Source organism: Stegostoma tigrinum, chromosome 11 (genome assembly GCF_030684315.1).
Source record: "Stegostoma tigrinum isolate sSteTig4 chromosome 11, sSteTig4.hap1, whole genome shotgun sequence".
In the NCBI taxonomy this organism is placed as follows: Eukaryota; Metazoa; Chordata; class Chondrichthyes; order Orectolobiformes; family Stegostomatidae; genus Stegostoma; species Stegostoma tigrinum.
Genome location: NC_081364.1, coordinates 84,609,899 through 84,631,748, shown reverse-complemented (window position 1 = coordinate 84,631,748; position 21,850 = coordinate 84,609,899). Strand labels below are relative to the sequence as shown.

The window sequence follows — 21,850 nt, the reverse complement described above, 5'->3', positions numbered from 1 at the left end:
GTTGTTCTTGGAGACACTGGTTGTTTAATAATGCCCAGACACTTTTTTTCTTCTTTCTTTCCTTCCTTTCTTCTGCCTTCCTGCCGTCTATTATCCTGACTACACTTTGGCAGTCAAGAGGACACAAGGGTACTCAGTGATACGTCCCAGCCACTGGAACTGGATGACTGCCTGGCCAATCTCCTTCTCCTTTTAAGAGCTATTAGCCTAATAGCCATTTTGATGTTTCAGCCAGACTGAAATCCTTAATTTGAATGCCGTTCCATCAAGCATCTTCATAATTGGCTGCTGCCAGCAATTTTCCATCCGAGGTCCCACTTGCCAAAGTTGGGTTACTTGCTTTCAGAACAAAGGCAAGACAGCTGTGCAATTCCCAGCAAAATTCAACCTTTGTGCTGGTTACTGAAGCATTTGATTCCAGAAAAGGTATTATTCGCTCATGAAGTGAGAGCTGATTTTTTTTTTTCAGATGTGGTTTGCTTTGTTTTGTTTAGATATTTTATATGGTTTTAAAATTGTACAAAGGAAGCTGTACGTGTTTTTTTTAAAGATCGCCATATCAATAACCAAAATATTTCATCTTTAATTATTCACAGCATGTTTAATTTCTGCACAATAAATTCTAGTGCATGGGGTACATCTGTCGCAGCTTGAAGCGCACAGTCCACAAAAACAGTATTTAGAGTATGTTGGCCAGGTCTTGATCCACCAATTGCAACAAAGTAATGCAGCTCTCTGCATGGAGTTCTCGTGACTGCATGTTTTGTTTTTCTTCAATATTTGGGCTTTGAGTTGTTGATTAGTGTGTTCTCTTCCAAACACCATTGTATTCTGGATGATTATCAGAGTTGTGTTATGGTTATTGTTTCTAGAATATGTCTAGGACTTGTCCCAGGAATGTTTTCGCAATGTATTCTCCCACGAATTGGGCTAAGTATTATTAGGTCACATTTGGGTGTTTTGGAGTGGTATTTATTGTTTTAAAATACCCTCTTCCTTTTTATAGATTCTCCTGTTTAGTGTTGTGACTGCCTCTATATTAATAATAAACTAAGAGCTGCAGTGACTTAGATGATTTCACTTCCGGTTTCTTTAGTTCTCTATCTCTGTGTGGTTTGCTGTTGCTATCTCTCTCTTTCTTTCTGCCAGTGGTGCTGTGCCGCACACATTCTGACCTGCACCATACACTTGTTGGCCCATTCGCAGTCACCCACACTTCATAAATGTGTGTTTTAACTTCAAACATTGTAGTTGTATTCAAGATTTCTGTGCGTAGCAGGGTGAAGTGGGCAAATAAATATTTATGTAAGCATGTTCACATACTGAGTGCAAACTGAAACCCCAAAGGGTTTATCTGACAAACCTAGAATTGAAGCACCAGTTTACATGGTCAAGTGAAATGACCACAATGTTATTGTGCTGAGGGAAACTAATTAGTAATTTATGGGCATGCTAAGTACTGAATTGTTGATGTTGACTGAACAGCTAGTAAACACAAGCGGGAGTATAATTCCTCAGAAGTGATCTTTCCTGGTAGAGGAAAGAACTGCAAGTAAAAAATTTCACAAGACAGCAATGACCAAGAATTCATGTACAACATCATGTTCTTGCAATTAAGCTGTCCTGCGCAGAATGCCTTCACCTTTGTGGGCAGCAGGAGAGCATATTTTGTGTAATAATAAATATAACTGGAAAGGGGGAAGTTTCTAATATGCAACAATTGACAAACGTCTTCTTAAACAAAATAATTATTCCACAGTCATTAAAATCCGTGGATACTGCCTCCTCTGGAGGTTCATCCAACAGTGGTGCACCAGCAAAACCAAATTATGACAGAGCCAAGTCTGGCAGGCGTGCGGGTTTGGGCAGCTGCTGGTGTGCAACACGTCGGAGGGACAACCGCCAGAATGAGAAAAGCTGCCTCATCCGAGTCAGATTAGAGGAGGACAGAGCACAACAAATCAAAATGATTTTGGTAAGGCCCTGGACTGGTTGCTCTTGTCATGCTCGGTCCAAATAATTGCCATTGCTTTCTGCCAGTATCGCAAGAGGATTTTTTAATCCCAATTATTTGTTGCCATGCAGTCATATTCATTGTGTATTTTCCACATTGCTGAAGTCTTTTTTGGTCAATAGGAGTGCTTTGACCGTCATTTTGATACTGTTTTGTAATGCACTAGCAATGTTTAGGTTTTAGGCCTGAACACATTTTCCTTGCATTTCTCCTGGCAAGGTGCAGCATTTGTTGCCCCATTTTGTGGATGAACCGATAACTATTGAAGAGGAAATATCACAAATTAACACGTATCATTAACTGTACAATAAATCAGCAAGGAGGTACCAGATCTTCAGTTAGCTGACCACAAGCACTTTGGCCCATCTGTGAACTAATCGAGTAATATTAGCAGAGATATTGAATATTTCTTTCCTGGTTTTGGCTCATGTGAAATTTAAAAGGCTGGTACATGGAAGAAAGCACATCAAAAATGGGTTGGAGAAGAACATAGAACATTACAGCACAGTGCAGGCCCTTCGGCCTTCGATGTTGTGCCGACCTGTCATACCAATCTGAAGCCCATCTAACCTACACTATTCCATGTACATCCATATGCTTGTTCAATGTCGACTTAAATGTACTTAAAGTTGGCGAATCTACTCCCGTTGCAGGCAAAGTGTTCCAATAGCAAGAGTGCAATCCAAAACAGAATAGTTGCCTACTGGCTAGTTTAGGAAAGCCGAAGAAATATTGGCCAAATTAGAAGGCACATAGGTTGTTTTGTTTGATCATGTATTTTCCTTGAAAGGATCAGTCATACTCTGATTGTGCCTCCACAGAGGTCAGTGTGATGCGTGGAAATTGCTTCTGGTGTTTAAATATTGTTGACAAACAGCGCCTCTTTACTCTGGTAAAGAGAATATTTGTTAGCTTGTCAGTGAGCTGGAGATGGGGCAGAACCAGCCTAAGATCTGAGGCAGAATTTGGATAAGCAAATGGCAAACAGCCTATTTAAATTGGACATCTATGAAACACAGAAAACAAAATTCTCAACCAAAATGACAATAATGTCTCCTGATGAATGTGCAACAAATTGTTGCCAACTAACACAGTCATGAGAGGCCAACTAGAGAATCGCGGAATGTTATCACAAAGCAAAAAAAAAGCTTGACTTATTGTGTCTGTGCTAAATCTCAGTAAGAAGTAGCTAAATTTGCCACCCACCACCACCACCATTGCCCTTTTTACCCCTGCCCACCAAATTTTGCTCCATGTAATTATTCAGTCGTCTTATGAAAGTAATTTAATCTGCTTTAACCACCTATTCAGATATTGCGGTTTGGAAAAAGCAGAATTCTTTTTTTTGCTTTTGCTCCCCACCAATGACCTTAGATTTTGACCTTGGTACATAGTGTCAGAAGGACCAGTAAACAGTTTCCCTCATTTACTTTAGTTAGCCTGAGTAAATGACTGTTCTTCATGATTCTATGTTCTAATCCTTACCCAATTTTGTGTCTATACCGCCACTGCCCATTTCATTCCACAGGCTTCAATTTTGCTTGCACACTTGTGTGGCACTTCTTTGAACATAATTTAGAAAATCCAATTTATCACTAATTAATCACTAAAATTAGTGATTAATCATTTAAAGTGTGAGCATACAGAGTGGAAAAGGTATTGGTTATTCAAAAAAGATCACTTTAGGGGATGTTAGTTCATGTAAGATAACAAGGTGTCGAGCTGGATGAACACAGCAGGCCAAGCAGCATTGGAGGAGCAGGAAGGCTGACGTTTCGGGCCTAGACTCTTCTTTAGAAAGATAATGTAGTTCATCTAATCTCTAGTTGTGTTATATTTGACTCTGCCACTTATAGAATTGTAGAGACATACCGAACAAAATATCCCTCCAAGCCTTTCCTATTTATGTACTTATTCAAATGTCATTTAAACATTGTAATTGTGTCTACATCTGCCACTTCCTCAGGAATTTAATTCCACTACATTTGTTGGATTTTTCAGATTTGTTATTCATTAATATATTTATTATGATCTTTGCTTTTGACTGGGTGGCAAAAGTAATTTTTTTCACCATGAACTATAGCACAATTAAAGTAGAATTAAGTGTGAGTCTGCTCAACCAGAAAACATTGGAGTTCTCCAGAAGAAACAGAAAATTTGCGAGTGCATTTCATCTTCCAGGTCATTGCTCAAATTTGAGCTGAGAAAAGCAATCTCCAAATATAACACAGAATTAAACAAAAGCAGACAATTGCCCCAAAAAGTTGGTCTTCTCAATATCCTGCCTATCAAATATTATTCCTGTACAGCCACATTGATTGAATATTAAATATTTGCACTGTCTTCAAATCACAAATTGCTAAATGTTTCAAATTGTTAAAGCAATTTTATGAATAATTTATACGAATAAGCATTGCATTAGGAAATGTCAGACTTCACAAACAACATTGAGCCATTTGCTGTCATGACAATAAATGTTAAAAGCAGGCAAATGGTATGGGGGTAACAAAGTGGGAAGCTGGATGAACACAGCAGGCCAAGCAGCTTAGCGTCTTAGGAACACACAATCTGACGTTTCAGGCCTAGACCCTTTTCTGATGAAGGGTCTAGGCCTGAAACATCAGCTTTTGTGCACCAAAGATGCTTCTTGACCTGCTGTGTTCATCCAGCTCCACAATTTGTTATCTTGGATTCTCCAGCATCTGCAGTTCCCATTATCTCTGATACAATTTTAACCTCATTGCGAAGCCTCTTCCAGGGATGCCTAACCTGAAGAAGTTACCCTCCTCCCTCCGGACAAACCTCAGTGGATCTCTTTCCCACTGCAACTCTCTTGTAATCTCTTCAGCCTTGAAACAAAGCTTTTCTGTTGAAGGGTCTGTGCCCGAAACATCAGCTTTTGTGGTCCTGAGATGCGGCTTGGCCTGCTGTGTTCATCCAGCTCCACACTTTGTTATCTTGGACTCTCCAACATCTGCAATTCCCATTATCTCAAATGGTATGGGGGTTTTGGGTGGGAGGGGATCGAAGTAGATTATTTAACTTATGAATTTCATCACTAGTTACTTGTTTCAAACTGTGTGTATAGGTAAACTTGATCACTGGGCTCTGTTTCCATTCAAATTCCACCCTTTACTGTTCACAGTAACTGTGTTATGGAGCATCGAATGCAGATTTTACAACAACAGTCCCACCAGATATTATTTTATTAATGTAACTTTTACAGCTTTCAGTGTAATGTCCCAATTAGTTTTCTGGGTGAAAGCAGCTATATTTATAAGCCCTTTGGAAATTGAGGCTTTACATATTTCATTTGGTGTGTGTGTGTGTGTGTATAATGCATTAATGAAAAGTGAATGTTGTTTTAATTAGGTGACTAATCAAGATCGTGTATCTGAAGTTCTCAACAAAGCCATGACCGCGCTCAAATTTGAACCCGAGCGTCCTCAGCAATTTGCTCTAGCACAGATCATTGAATCAAATAAAGGTGAGCAGTGGAAATTGCTTCAATTTAAGTTAAATCTATTTCTGAACAGCATAGCCACTGCAAGGGAATTGATATTTTCTTTTGATTTCACCAAAAAGGTGAAGATATCTAAATTTGTATCATTGAACATATCCAACCATGTTCAACAGGATTCAAGTCCGAGGAATGTAAAGCCAATAAACTACTAATACCTGCACCTAATAAAAGCAAATTATTTCATCAGATTGCCCTAAAGCCAAATCAGAACAAAGAACCGCAAATGCTGGAAATCAGAAACTGCTGGAAAAGCACAGCAGCAGTGGCAGCACATGTAGAGAGAAGTCAGGGTTAGTGTTTGGAGTCTAGTAGCCCCTTTGTAAAGCTACTTAAAGCCATATTGAGTGAAGGATGTACATCAGGATTTGGTTGTGGCATTATTCACATTGCTTTGTTCATTCTTATTTTAACTAGTTATTCCAAAATAAATGTTTCCTGTTGCTGAAATTAATCTGTTCTTCCCCTCTTTTTGGCCCGTGGCTGAGAGACCAGAAACATGGATGGGGTCCCTGCTGTCAAGTTGCTAATCTGTCGCAACCCTCCCCCAACTCCATTTCCTGATGAAAAGTAGAAACGAGGACTCATGGGTTTAATACGTGCCATCCAGGCTGTGTTAAGCAGAATGCCTTATGAAAATGAAGGTCCCAATGCCTTTGCAGCAGGCGATCCCTGTCAGTTTTCACAGAAAAGAAAAATCAATCCCCTGGATGCAAGTCTCACTGACAAAGCTGATATTTATTCTGCATCCATCATTGCCCTCAGAAAATGGCCATACACTGGATCACTAACTCGTGTTTGATTTAGGTGCCCTCAGTGGTGTTAATTTCAAGATTCCAACACAATGCTGAAGGAGAGGATAGCTTTTCTCAGTGTTTTCACGTTGAACACACTGCACCTTTTTGTGTTTGATGCTGGTATCAGCAGAAGTGACCTTGTAGCTGCTGGGTCATTCGTGAATCAGTTGGGGTTTTGCATTGTTCTAAAGAGAGGAAAATCTGACATCTTTACCTGGGCTACTGTATGCTTGGCTGACTCTTCATAGCCTCATATGTAGCCTAATAAAGCCAGTCAATTGTACAAACTGTCATGAAGAGGGCCTGTGCCATCGGAGAGCGAGGGGTTTGAAATGGATTTTATTCTTGGCCAACAATGCTCATCCTTAGAATGGGTCTCAGATATAATGGTTTTCAGTTATTGAGTTTACCTAAGGATGGTATAACTCCAAGACTTTCTCTTGTGTTTTGTAATACATTCTGAATCCTTGCAGTACATTTGTTCTGTTCCTCCCAGCCATTGATATTTCCATATCCAGGAAGCAGTTGGACCTGTGCACAATCAATATGATGAAAACACGTGTGAATAATAATATGCTTTCCCTCTGCTTTTTCAGTGCTCATACTTCCGGCCGATGCCATCCTGTATTACGCAATGAACAAGAAAGTGAATCATGACTTCATCCTGAGATTCACCGAAAGAAGATCTTCATGTCTATGCAAGTTTTAGCTGTAAGAAATATAATGTTTCATGGGACTGTGTTGGATCTAAAATCTCTGCTCAGTATCAAAAACCCTGCAATATATGAATAAATTACTTTGGCAGTTTTCTACTTTAAATTATTGGACAATTTGGATAGAGTGACTTGACTTCAGACAATTGCTTAACATTAACTTTTGAGTCCAGTGCTTGTTTGTTCTTTTCAAACATCTTGCACATCAGCTATTTTTTCTGGAGGGCTGGAGAATTGAACCCTGCTACCTGTCTTCTATGAACATCACAGTCATGTATCAATTGGTTGGATGAGAAAAAGAATCTTTTACATATCAATCTTGTTGACCAATTGTAATTGAATTTTCCTTGGTTCCTCAATGGTTGTTTGGTTACAAAGCAAACCAGCCATTTGTTCAGCCAATGGCAGGATGACGAATACTTCAACTGAAGTGTTTGGTTTGGACTTTAAACTCTTCAGTACTCCATTCCTGCCTTCAATATTTTTATTTCTCCAGTGATTTAAGCTAATTTGGAGAGAATGCCATTGACATGCCTTCAACAAAGGGTAACTACAAGAAATAATAGAGTTATTTATTACTGCCAGTGATACTGCACTTGTTTGAGACTTTAACTGTTTTTACTTAATGTTCAATTTTACAGAAATTGAATATAAAATTATTATACGGGCTACGTAGTGAGACCAAGTGTGTGAGAGTGAGATTACGTGAGTGAGATTGTGAGAGTACGAGTCAGACCATGTGTGTGAGTGAGTGCCAAGTCAGTGAGAGTGAGTGAAACTGTGTGTGAGTGAGTGTGTGAGACTGTGGGAAGTCAGAGTGAGACGGTATGCATTAATGAGACTGTGTGAGTGAGAGTCAGAGTGAGCTGATGTGGAAGAGTGAGACTGTGTGAAGTTAGAGTAAGACCATGTGTGTGAGTCAGACTGAATGACAGTGAGTATGAGACTGTGTGTGAGCGATACTGAGAGTTTCTGTGTGAGTGGGTGTGAGAGAGTGGCACTGTATGAAGTCAGTGAGACTGTGAGTGAAACCATATGTGTGAGTGAGACTCTGAGAGAGAGAGTCGGGATTTGTATGTGAATGAGACCATGCATTTGTGAGAGTGAGACCATGTGTGTGACTAAGAATGTGTGTGTGAGTGAGAGAGTCCGAGTGGGGCTGTGTTCGAGTGAGACTGCGCACTCAAAGTGAGACTGCGCACTCAAAGTGAGACTGACTAAGAGTGTCAGAGACAGCCTGTGTGAGTGAGACTGAGTTGGTGTGTGAGAGTCAAGATTGAGCATGTGTGTGTTTAACCCTGAGTTTGTGCGTGTGACACAATGTCAGTGTCTGTGTGGGAGTGAGTCAAACTACGTGTGTGAGACTGTAGGAAGTGAGAATGAGACTGTGCAAAGTCAGTATGGGACTGTATGTGTGAGACTGAGACCATGTGTGTGAGTGAAAAAGTCATTGAGGCTACGTATGAGACTGATGTGTATGCGTTTAGTTCTGAGAGTGAAACTGCAAAATCAGCGTGACACTGTATGAGTGAGGGTGTGTGAGATTGTGCTTCTGAGACTGTGTGAGACTGAGTGTGAATGAGACTGTGTGAGAGTGTGTGGGACGTGAGTCAGTCCACGTGTGTGAATGAGTCGATTATTTTTGAGTGAAACTGAGTGTGAGTGAGGCTGCGTGAAGTGTGAGTCAGACTGACTGAGTGTGTGTGAGTGACTATAACAGGCTGAGTGAGACGATGTGCGTAAGTGTGAGACTGAATGAAACTGTCAGAGTGTAAGAGTGAGAGAGTGTGTGTATGAGAGGATATATCAGTAAAGTGCATGCCATCTCAGGGGGAAAAAAAACTAACAAACTAACCATTTATCCAGACCATTAGGGGGGATGATGAGTACTTCAGCTGGACTGTTTGGCTCGGCCTTTAAAGTCTCCAGCCAACCTTTTGTTTCCAGCAGTTTTAACTAATTCTGGATTAAAAAAACCATTGATATGTTTTTAACTCACTGCAGCTGCAAGAAATAACAGCACTGTTTATTATTGCTAGTGGTATCGCACTTGTTTGAGACTTTAATTAATGCTCAGCTTTATAACGAATTTATTTTGAATGGTTATGTTGTGAGATGTGCGCGTGTGTGTAAGAGAATATATATTTGTAAAGTGCGAACCATTTTGGGGATAGCAGGTATTTAAAAGACGTACAGGGGTCCAGATCACCTCAGACATGAATACTGTAATACACTTGTTGTTCCCAGTTTATCTGCTCATGTTCCATTACTCAGATCTGTCATTGTTTCAAGTGGGTCTCATTGTTTAACAGCCTAATCTGAAACTCACTCATTGACCTTTTCATCTTCATGCAATCACATCTCACATGCAGGACGTTGGTTATGTATATTCACTTTTCAAATGGATCCAAAACAATAATCCATTCAAAGTAGCAAAATGTCAGGAATTTTAAACAGTATTTGCGTCTCTATCAAATTCACATTTGCACTGTGTATAAATTAACACCAGGAACAACAAACACTTTAACATTTCTGGCATTCCTTTCTTCCACAGGCAATGTTCGAGCCTCCTTCCCAATGTGAATCAATGAGCTCTAGTGAGGAAGGGCTTGAAGGAGCTCACCGCCCTGATTTTTGAGAGGTCGGATGTATTTTATTTTCTTCTCCTTCTGTAAATCGCTTGGTGCTCGATATAGGATTCACTAATTAGACATTTACACATAACCACTTTAAAACTAAAATGGTTCAACATCGAGGCTATGCCAACAATGCCAGCCACAGGTAGAAGAGGAAATCATCTCAGTTCTTTGTCTAAGTTTCGTTTCTAAAAATAGTGTTCAGTAAATGTTTTCAATATTCGTACATTTGTTTTAAATTAAAAAAAACTTAAATTGCAATCTTTTGTTTCATTCTTTTGAAGTAGAAGACAAATTCTGGGCTGAGGGAGTATACTTCATCTCTAATTAGTGCTGCTTCACTAAATATAAGCTCCTATCAGCAATTTGTGTTGAGAGCTCACCTCCACGAACCATGTATCTGGGGCAATTGACAGTCATAATCCTAGAGAGCAAGGCAGGTACCTTGGCACCACACAGGAAATCTCTATTGGTGGGGGGGGGGGGGCAGCTGATGGAGAAACTGGTTGAACAAATAATGGCTCTGCCAGGATTAGAACAGTTTGTTTGCAATATGTGGGAAAGGTGTCTCCAGTAAAAATGGCCTCTGACATCCATCTACTCACTTGCATCACTGACCCTATGCCATTTGTAAAATGCAAGCTTCAGTGCAAAGGCCACATTGGTCTAGATGCACTTTCAAAGAATTTCTGTGCAAGACTGTTGTATAATGGCGTTTGCAGTGACTGTCACATCAGCGCTGTGGGGCAACTCGTGCTGGCACAAGCATTGGTGGGACAGATAGAAGAGTTAGCTCCAGGAATAGTGGGTGTACTGTTGTAGTTTTCCTCATCTTTGGATTCTGGGGAAGTATCTGGAAAACTGCCAATGTGACACCCCTATTCAAAAAGAGAGGAAGGCAAAAGGCAGGTAACTTTAGGCCAAACATTTGCAGAAAACATAAAAATAAGTAGAAAGGCGGGTTGTGAGAGAGATACAAACAGTTCACAATGAAATATTGCTATCTGAGTAGACAAAAAGCAAATGGAGTATAATGTGGGAAAGTGCAAATTTGGTATTTTTGGAAAGAGAATAAAGGAGTTGTTTTATTCAAATGAAAAAAAAACAAATCTGCAACAAAGGTAATTGAGTTCCTTGTGCACAAAACACAGGAAGCTAGCACACAGATGCAGCAGGTAAACATGAAGACGAATCGAATATTGGCCCTTACTTTAAGGGGTTAGAATGTAAGACGAGGGAGGTGTGCTGGTGGGACACATTTGGACTATGTCAGCAGTTTTTCCTCCCTTATTTAAAGGATATCATTTTACTGGAGGCAGCACAAAGAAGGTTCACTAGATGATCTCCAATGTGTTGGGATGGCCTTATCAGCAAAGGCTAAACAGATTGGGACACTACTGTCTGGAATTTAAAAAAAAACGAGGATGTGATTTTGTTGAATTGTACAGGATTCTTAAGAGGCTTGACAGGGTGAATGTTGAAAGGATATTCCCTTCATGGGAGACTATATGACCAGAGGGCGTAGTCCCCAAATATAAGGTGCCATGTTAGAAATGAATCTGAGAAGTAGCTTTATTGTCCTATATACTCAAATGCCACGTACTGGGCCATTTTAGGTACAGAGGTACCCAGATTAAGATTCTTAAGTACAAATTCTTGGTCAGGAAGACAATTAGAAAAATAAAGAAAGAAAAATTCCTCTGATCTATAATCCTGGAACAAGTGAGAACAGTAAATTTTTAAAAAATCACCATGATAGATCATACGAACAAATTTTAAAATATAAATGTAAAGTTCGGAATGTCAGTCGTTTTAACCCAGTTCGCGCTGGCACCGAGCTTCCAGTTTGAGTTTTGACACCCGACCATGCCAGGCTTCACTTTGAGCCTCTCGAGGCCGGGAGACTGCTCTGGAATCACCTCAAGGCCAGAAGTCCATGCTGAGGGCATGTCAGCCGATAGATCACCTTGCCGGACCCACACTGAGGCATGACATTCAGGACATTACAGAGAAGAAAGAAGCAAAAAGAAAAAAGGAGGGAAGAAACAGAAAAGAAGTGGACAGGTCCTCCTCCTCAGCCGAAGCCTGAGGTGAGGAGGACTTTGGTCTCTGGTACTCATGGAGTCATTGAGCTGTACATCACCGAAACAGAGCGTTTGGTCCAATTGTCCATGCCAACCAAATATCCTGAACTGATCGAGTCCGATTTGTCAGCATTTGGCCCATATCCCTCTAAACCTTCCTATTTATATACCCATCCACATTCCTTTTAACTGTCATTGTACCCACTTCCACCACTTCTTCTGGCAGCTTGTTCGATACATGCAACACCCTCTGCGTGAAAACATTACCCCTTAGGTCTTTTTCAAATCTTTCTCCTCTCACCTTAAACCTATGTGCTGTAGTTTTCAACTGCCCTCCCCTGGGAAAAAGAACCTTGGCTATTCACCCTCCCCATGTCGATCATGATTTTTAAAAATCTCTCCCCTCAGTCTTTGACATCCCTAGCCCCTCCTGATAGCTCAAACCCTCCAAACCTGGCAACATCCTTGTAATGAATCCTCGTAATGACAGGTATATGAATCGTGTCAAGTTTCACATCTTTCCTATAGCAGAGAGACCAGAATTGGATGCAGTATTCCAAAAGTAGGCTAACCAATGTTCTGTACAGCTACAACGTGACCTTCCAACTCCTACGTTCAATGCACTGAGCAATAAAGGCAAGCACACCAAAGACCCTCTTCACTATCCTATCTACCTGCAACTGCACTTTCAAAGAACAATGCACCTGCACCCCAATGTCTCTTTGTTCTGCAACACTCCCCAGGATCTTACTGCTAAGTTTATAAGCCCTGCTGTAATTTGACTTTCCAAAATGCAGACCCTCACCTTTATCTAAATTAAACTCCATTTGCCACTCCTTGGCCCACTGGCCCAGCTGATCAATGTCCTGTTGTACTCTCGGGTAACCTTCTTCGCTGTCCACTACACCTCCAATTTCGGTGTCGTCCACATTTCTACTATCCATACTTCCTGTGTTCACATCCAAACCATTTACATAAATGACAAAGCAGTGGAGCCAGCATTAATCCTTGTAGTACACCACTGGTCACAGGCCTTCAGTCCGAAAATGAACTTGCTATCACCCTGTCTCCTACTTTTGAGCCAATTTTGTGCCCAACTGGCTAGCTGTCCCCGTTTTCCACGTAATCAAACGTTGCTTAGCAGTCTACCCATGCAGTACCTTGTTGAATGCCTGACAAGTTCATATAAACAACATCCACTGCTCCACCTTCAACAACCTTCTTCATTACTTCTTTAAAAAATACTCAAACAAGTTCGTGAGAGACAATTCCGCATGCACAAAGCCATGTTCACCATCTGCAGTCGGTGCTTGCCTTTCCAAATACCTGTAAATCCTGTCCCTCAGGATCCCCTACAACAACTTATCTACCACTGGAGTCAGACTCACCAGCTTATAGTTCCCTGGCTTTTTCTTACCACCTGTCTGAAATTATGGCACCGCGTTCGCCAACCCCCAGTCTGCTGGCACCTTGCACATGGTTTTTGATGATACAAATATCTCAGCAAAGGGCCCAGTAATTTACCCGAGCTTCCCACAAAGCTCTGGGTTACACCTGATCAGGTCCCAGGGACTTATCCACCTTTATGCATTTTAAGACCTCCAGCACCTCCTTTGTAATATGGACTGTTTTCAGGGCATCACTGTTTATTTCCCCAGGTTCCCTAGCTTCCATGTCTTTCTCCAGAGGAAATACTGATGTGAAATATTCATTTAGTATCTCACCCATCTCCTGCGGTTTCACACACAGACGGCCTTGTTGATCTTTAAAGGATTCTACTCTCTCCCTCATTACTGTTTTGCCCTTATTATTGTTCTAGAATCTCTTTGGATGCTCCTTAACTGTACTTGCCAAAGCTATTTCATGTCCCTTTTATGCACGCTTGATTTCGCTCCTAAATATACACTTATTGCCCCTATGCTCGTCCAGGGATTCACTCAATCCCAGCTGTCACAACACAACATCTGCTTCGTTTTTCTTAAGCGGACCCTCAATTTCTCTATTTTCAGCATTCCCGGCACCTACCAGCCCTGCCCTTCACATTACCGTCAACAAACTGTCTCTGGACTCTCCTTATCTCTTTTTTAAAGGAGTCCTGATTCCCAATCTTTACCTGCAAATAATCTCTCCCAGTCAAATTTTGAAAGTAAAAACGCGGAAGAAACTGCGGATGCTCTAAATTGGAAACAAAAGCTGAAATTGCTGGAAAAGTCTCGCATAATCTGTGGAGAGAAATCAGTGTTTGCGTTTCAGATCGATTGAAACTCCCTCAGAGCTCAGGAAGGGTCAATTGACCTGAAACATAGAACATAGAAAAGTACAGCACAGTATAGGCCCTTCGGCCCACGATGTTGTGCTGTGGATTAATCCTAATACAAAATAAAATAACCTAACCTACATTCCCCTCAATTCACTGCTGTCCATGTGCATGTCCAGCAGTTGCTTAAATGTCACTGAAGAGCGTTTGATTTCTCTCAACAGATGCAGCAACACCTGCTGAGCTTTACCAGCAATTTCTGTTTTCGTAACTTTTGAAAGTTCCTGCCTCATACCATGAAAATTGTTTTTTTTTCAATTTAACTTTTTGATCAGTCTGTCCTTTTCCATAACTATTTTAAAACTGATGGAATTATGATCACTTGCCCTAAAGTACTCCCTTCCTGTCACCTCAATCATTTGCGTGCCTTATTCCCAACAGGTCAAGTTTTGCTCCTTCTCTTGTATGTACATCCACAGACTGAATAAGAAAGTTTTCTTTCACACACTGAACAAATTCCTTCCCATCCCACCTCTTAACACTATGCCAGGCCCAGTCTATGTTTGGAAAGTTAAAATCCCCAACCATTACAACCCTGTTATTCTCACAGATATCTGAGATCTCCTTTCATATTTTCATCTCAATTTCCCGTTGACTACTGCGGGTGCCTTTTGTACAATCCCAACAAGATGGTCATCCCTTTCTTATTTCATAGTTCAACACAAATAATTTCCTTGGGCAAACTCCCAGGAATCCTCCCTAAGTACAGCCATAATGTTATCCCAAACCAAAATCACCACTCCCCCTCCTCTCTTTCCTCCCCTTAAGTCCCTCATATCATCCACAAACAAAACTGTTTAATCCTGGTGTCAAATTTAAGTCCTTTAAGAAATTTCCAACAAGTGTTGATATTTAACCCCAATCCCGAGCTCTAATTTTGAGTAATAACCTATTTAATTATATTTTTCAAAATCTTACTGATGTTTTCTGAAGGCCCAAACGCATTATTTGCATGAGGGAAGCAGCGGGGACCTGTGGGGCAATATTTTCACACAGAGGGTGGATCGCATGTGGAATGAACTGCCAGAGGAATTGGCGCATACATGTACAGCTGAATTCTGCTTATTACAAAGTTTAAAAGACATTTGGACAATTACCCAAAGAGGAAAACTTTACAGGGATATGAAAGCAAATGGGATTAGTACAGTTTGGGAAACTTGGTCAGCACGGACAAATTGGACTGAAGGGTCTATTTCTGTGCTGTATAACTCTGAGACTCTAATAAATGCTCTAGGTTGAATGTTTATATTACCACCCTTCATTATTGGAACTAGTGGATATTCCTGCAATCCTTAAGGGGAAATATGAAATGCAAACTTGCTTTCAGTAATGTATGTTTCCCATGGCCTGATACAGATGTTTGCAAAAATCTGAGCTCAGACATCCCCACTGAAAGATTTAACTTGGCTGCAGTGGCAAATGTGATGTGTCCTGTTCTACAGGGGAACCAGCTAATTGCTTAAGTTGTGAAGGTGACCCATGGCAGCTGATATGGGGGACTTTATCAATAATTCCAACATGGGTGTATTTGTATAATCTCCGCTGCATCACGCTTGGCAGTCATCAGCACAGTTTCAGAACACAAATGGCAGGTACATGAAGGCAAATTATGGTATTTGTCAAATCAGATGTTCACAATATGTTTGATAAAGCTCCCCAACCAGTTCCTGCTCATTACTGAATTCCTCAGCAAGGCTCCCTGTCCGTACAACCTTAATATTTTCTGCAAAGTAGAAATTATTCTTCAAGATTAGCAGTTGAATTCTGCTCTTTATAACTTCTGTATACTGAGCTCTGTTTAGAGCATTAGCTACCCCGTGGTGAAGAAGCTTTGGTCACAAGGTCTTTATCAAAATGATGTTTGATGCTCATTGCTTACATCTTGTTCCCTTTTCTTGAAACAAAAGCTGCATGTTCATTTTTGCAGTTTCTGAGCTCTGAGGTGGGTCAGCTGTTTTATTGGAAAATGCATCTAGGACCAAAGCAGGGTGAAGGATTGAACCCTGAAATGTTAGCTTTGTCTCTTCACAGATGTTGCCTGAGTATTTGCAGCACTTTCTGTTTTCCCCAACTTCCCCACATTCTGATTTCCTGCATCTGTAGTATTTTGCTTAATTACATTTATGTTGAGTTGGCCTGTGAAAGGCCTGATTAATTGTTTTTTGCATATTACAAAAAAAACTGTCCCAATAATATCAAATGGCTTGGAAAACATCAGCCTTTCAACAGCCGACCCTTAACTATTGAAACAGTCATTCCTCATCCCTGTTAAATTTCTGTTGGAATATGTGAGTTGCAGTAAGCAGGATATTCAGTTCTTCATACAGAGTTGGTTTGGCCTCTATAGTGATTTGGTGTAGTGAACGAATGAAGAACTGAAAACCAAAAATAATTTGGAAGAGGATCGCATTGTCACAGCACGTATTGTCCATTTCTGCAGAGGCAGCTGAAACAGTTGGAACAGCAAACAACATATGTTTCAAGCTTTTATCAGAAAATAAGTAAGATTCACTGCAGCTAAGGCAGGTTGCACATGGTTTGTATCTGTCCTGTCCACAGTTATTTGCCATTGAAATACACTACATGGAAAAAAAACGAATAGTCCAGTATAATAAAGTGTGAAGCTGGATGAACACAGCAGGCCAAGCAGCATCTCAGGAGCACAAATGCTGACGTTTCGAGCCTTGACCCTTCATCAGAGAGCATCTTCATCTCTCATGAAGGGTCTAGGCCCGAAACGTCAGCTTTTGTGCTCCTGAGATGCTGAACTGCACCTCCCAGTCGCAAACCATTTCCACTCCCCCTCCCATTCTCTTGATGACATGTCCATCATGGGCCTCCTGCAGTGCCACAATGATGCCACGCGAAGGTTGCAGGAACAGCAACTCATATTCGGCCTGGGAACCCTGCAGCCATATGGTATCAATGTGGACTTCACCAGTTTCAAAATCTCCCCTTCCCCTACTGCATCCCTAAACCAGCCCAGTTCGTCCCCTCCCCCCACTGCAGCACACAACCAGCCCAGCTCTTCCCCCCCCCACCCACTGCATCCCAAAACCAGTCCAACCTGTCTCTGCCTCCCTAACCGGTTCTTCCTCTCACCCATCCCTTCCTCCCACCCCAAGCCGCACCCCCAGCTACCTACTAACCTCATCCCACCTCCTTGACTTGTCCGTCTTCCCTGAACTGACCTATCCCCTCCCTACCTCCCCACCTACACTCTCTCCACCTATCTTCTTTACTCTCCATCTTCGGTCCGCCTCCCCCTCTCTCCCTATTTATTCCAGTTCCCTCCCCCCATCCCCCTCTCTGAAGAAGGGTCTAGGCCCGAAACGTCAGCTTTTGTGCTCCTGAGATGCTGCTTGGCCTGCTGTGTTCATCCAGCTTCACACTTTGTTATCTTGGATTCTCCAGCATCTGCAGTTCCCATTATCTCTGCAGCATGCTCTAAACAGTTTAGTTTCCTGGATGACCTCCTGTCATTTACACCTCCTTGAGATTTCCCAATTGGTCATGTGGGAATTGTGGTAATGTCGGCTAGACTGAGAACTGGAAATACATCTTTTCAGATGTTACCTAGAATGGTGATGAAACATCTGAAAACTAACCTTCCAGCTCAGTGAGCAAACTCACATCCAGAACCTCAACCTGAGCTACAAATCTTCTCAAAACTCGCTCGCACCTATGGGCGCAATATGCTAAAACTGGCCCGAAGATGGGAAACCAGTGCCATCTGACAGAGTGCCACCAGCGAACAGCTGTACATGCTGCATGAATGCCTAACGAAACAGGTACTACCTAAATGTCTCAAATACAAGCCTCCCCTTAACACCCCACTAGCCAAAAGAATAGCAGAGCAAAACAGCCACAGAATGCTTTGAGAAGTGATCAATGATGCCAACAGACTCCGTAAATACAACTGGGAAATTTCGCGCCAAAAATCTTTACTCACTAACGCGACAGACCATGAATGGACAGGCACAGCACAACGAGCCATAGACATCAGGCAGCGGCAAACACAGAAAACGAAAAAAAACAGACAAACTCACACAAAATAACAATACAGAAACATGGATAAAAAAACTTCTGACCGACCATTAACAGACACTGAAAAAGCTGTCTTAGTTAGAGGATTAAATTACAACTTCCAGGATGCGGACAAGAAAGATTTCTTAGCAGCGTTAGGAACAACACTGAAAGACAACAAACTCACAGAAGAAACCCAGCAAACCATCAGACAGACAGTCGCACCAACACTAAGCAGGAAAAAGGAAGGACACACACTCAATACACAAGAAAGGAAAGCCCTGAAAGGACTCAAAAAAGATAAAAACACCGTTATCCTACCTGCAGACAAAGGACGCTTGACAGTCATCTTAAACCGAACAGACGACATTGAGAAAGCGAACGCACTGCTTGCAGATACCGACACTTACCAACAGGTGGCGATAGACCCGACCCCACAACTAGAGAACTGAATCACAGCCTCACTCAAAAAAACTTCAAAAATCTGGAGAATGAAACAAGAGAGACTTCCAAAAAATGAAACCAGATGGATCCAACACACCACGCCTCTACGGACTACCAAAAATTCACAAACCAGAAGCCCCCCGCTCAGGCCCATAGTGTCGCTACCTGGAACACCAACCTACAGATTAGCCAAGGAACTACACCAAAGACTAAAACACCTAGTAGAAGACTCCCACCACTCCATTCACTCCACCCAAGAATTCCTGAACACCAAAGACACCAAGATAGAAGAGGATGAAATAATGGTCTCCTTTGACGTAACAGCCCTGTTCACATCCATCAACATCAACCTGGCCAAAGAAACACTGATGACACTATTAGAAGAACCGAAGACACATACACCAGACACCACCAACCTCATCAGCAAGGACAACATCATCAAGCTAGTGGACCTATGCCTCACCACCCACTTCACTTTCAATAACAAAACCTACAGACAAACCAACGGTACACCCATGGGATCTCCGATATTAGGGTTCTTAGCAGAGGCAGTAATGCAGAGACTCGAACAAACAGCTCTGCCAACCATCCAACCCAAACTTTGTGTCCGCTATGTGGATGACACCTTTGTCATCACTAAACAAAACAAATTAGAGGAAACCTTCAAGACCATCAATAATACCCTTACTGGCATAACATTCACAAAAGAGGAGGAAAACAACAACAAACTGCCATTCCTAGATGTCACAGTAGAGCGAACAGCCAATGGGGAACTTCAAACCAGCGTCTACAGGAAAACAACACATACGGACCAAATACTGAACTACAGGAGCAACCATCCCAACACCCACAAACGAAGCTGCGTTAGAACATTATTCCAATGAGCCACCACACACTGCAGCACAGAGGAACTACGCAGAGCAGAGGAAAATCACCGATACAGTGTATTCAAAAAGAATGGGTACCCGATGAACACAGTCCGCCGATTTCTCAGCAATAAACCCAAACAAACAGACAAAATGGGCTCAGAAACCATAACCACTCTCCCCTACATCAAAGACATTTCTGAAATGACTGCCAGACTACTCAGACCTCTTGGCATCAGGGTAGCCCACAAACCCACCAACACACTCAAACAGCAGCTAATGAACTTAAAAGACCCTATACAGACAACAAATAAAACGAACGTCATCTACAAAATACCTTGCATGAACTGTGACAAACACGACATTGGACAAACAGGCAGGAAGCGAGCCACCAGGATAGATGAACATCAACTAGCCACAAAACGACATGACCCACTATCACTCGTATCCTTACATTCAGATAAGGAAGGATGCCACTTTGATTGGGACAACACATCCATCATAGGACAAGCCAAACAGAGACATTCACAAGAATTCCTAGAAGCATGGCATTCCAACCGGAACTCCATCAACAAACACATTGATTTGGAGCCAATCTACCATCCCCTGAGAAAAAGAACAGGAAATGACATCACCAACCCAAGCAAACCTAACCAGATAAATAGAAAGCGGGACATAACACCAGCGCTTCGTCGGAGGCTCACTGATGATGTTACCCAGAATGGTGACGAAACGTCTGAAAACTAACCTTCCAGCTCAGCGAGCAAACTCACATCCAGAAACTCAACCTGAGCTACAAATCTTCTCAAAACTCGCTGTGACAAAAATATTGCAAGCGATGTGTTTCTACTTCACCGGTTTATTCCCATCTCAGAGAGGAAGTTTTACGTTCCGTTTGGAGCAGACCGACTGAGAACAGGAGAAGACCATTCAGATCTTTGCAAGTGTATCAGATCTTCGCAAGTGTATCAGCTCTCCTGTGTGGCCTTGGCCAGTGCATCAACATGAGGTATTTATTTCAGATACATGAAGCTGAGGCAAGTAGACAACTGATGAAAATGCACAGTGCAGTTCACTGCAAGCCACAGCACTGACCAATAGAAAATAGCAGAGGATGGTTTCGATCCATCGACCTCTGGGTTATGGGCCCAGCACGCTTCCGCTGCGCCACTCTGCTACCACGAGCGATGCGTGTCTCAGGCAAGTATTCAGCTTTCCATCTGGAGTGCAGCATTTCCATTCGATGACGATGTTCAAAGCTTTTCACTGTCGTGCACAGAAGTGTCACAGCTGTGTAAATATAAGCTTTGTCTAATTTCCCACATTCTGTTGGTCGATTTATGATTTCACTCAGAATCACAAAACTTGTCACAGCTCAGGTGGAGGCCATACACCCTGCCTTAGTTATGCCACGTCTCCCCAATAAGCAACTGATTATCACTTTCAGGATCAATCTTTTGCCTTCTCCCTGTAACATCTGCACAGGTACTTTTAACATAACGGTCCAATTGCATTTTTGTTGATTGAATCTGCCTCTGTTGCTGTCAGATCGTGATTTACCGACCCGAACCACTCCTTGTGTGAGAACGTTCTTCCTCAAGTCGCTTTCACTTCGTTTTCCTCATGCCTTCAAATATCTGCCTAATCATTCTCAATCCCTTCAGGCGTGGTGTGGTAGAACTTTCACGCATTTATTTCCACAGACTAGACCCCTCGTGACTTGGAAAGCTTCGTTCGGATCACTTTACAGCCTTCTATTCCCCAAGGAGAACTGTCTCAACTTTCCAACCCATCTTCATTTCTGACATACAGCTACATTTTAAACCTTCAATATTTGGACCCATCTTTGATGCTCCTTACTCACAACACCTTCACTGCCTCCAGAAACAATTCTTTTGATGTGGCCTGGACTGTTTTGTTCTTCCAGTCTCCTCTTTGTCTACGATTCACATGAGCCTGTTCAGCACTATCCCCAATCGCTTCACTTTCCCACTTTCTGAGGTTTCATGTTCATGATTGAGCAATGCTTCAGCCTAAGAATTCATTCAGAGTCGGATTGCCTGTGTTAACATTCTAAAACTCTTGTTCTTCCTTTGAAAAAGTGTATTCCTAGGCCGTGTTCGCTGCAATGGGACCTCTACCAAAGTCAGGCAGTTCAACTTCATTTCACGAAGTTGCTTTTTGAGATAATTAATTGGGTACTTTGGCAAAACACGTATGGTTGTTTAGATGTAAAACTGGGACTTCTGGCGTTTATAAATGCTGTAAGACCCAAAACAAGAATCATACCCCTGGACCAACGAGCCATCTGTAGACCACAGGGGCCAATCCTCAACCAGCTGGGACTCGCTTTGTGTGACGTACATCCCACAATGCTTCACGAATTCCAAGGATCAAACAGTTTCCTGAACATAATCCCTTGACCTTGATTGT

General features: G+C 41.9%; 1 protein-coding gene across 1 annotated transcript; it reads left to right on the top strand.

The window, feature by feature from the left end:
• The first annotated feature begins 1,642 nt into the window (after nucleotides 1-1,642).
• LOC132210179 (ral guanine nucleotide dissociation stimulator-like 1) lies at nucleotides 1,643-9,898 on the top strand. Its single transcript, XM_059649604.1, has 4 exons — nucleotides 1,643-1,975; nucleotides 5,387-5,501; nucleotides 6,928-7,042; nucleotides 9,599-9,898. The coding sequence occupies exons 1-3, from the start codon at nucleotides 1,712-1,714 to the stop codon at nucleotides 7,038-7,040; spliced, it is 492 nt and encodes a 163-aa protein (XP_059505587.1). The 5' UTR covers nucleotides 1,643-1,711; the 3' UTR covers nucleotides 7,041-7,042; nucleotides 9,599-9,898.
• The last annotated feature ends 11,952 nt before the right edge of the window (nucleotides 9,899-21,850 follow it).

Excerpts from the sequence above, each read along its gene's own strand:
- LOC132210179 (XM_059649604.1), top strand. The coding sequence starts at position 1,712 with ATGCAACAATTGACAAACGTCTTCTTAAACAAAATAATTATTCCACAG. Across the intron at positions 1,976-5,386 it reads AACAAATCAAAATGATTTTG|GTGACTAATCAAGATCGTGT; the intron begins GTAAGGCCCTGG and ends TGTTTTAATTAG. Across the intron at positions 5,502-6,927 it reads GATCATTGAATCAAATAAAG|TGCTCATACTTCCGGCCGAT; the intron begins GTGAGCAGTGGA and ends CTGCTTTTTCAG.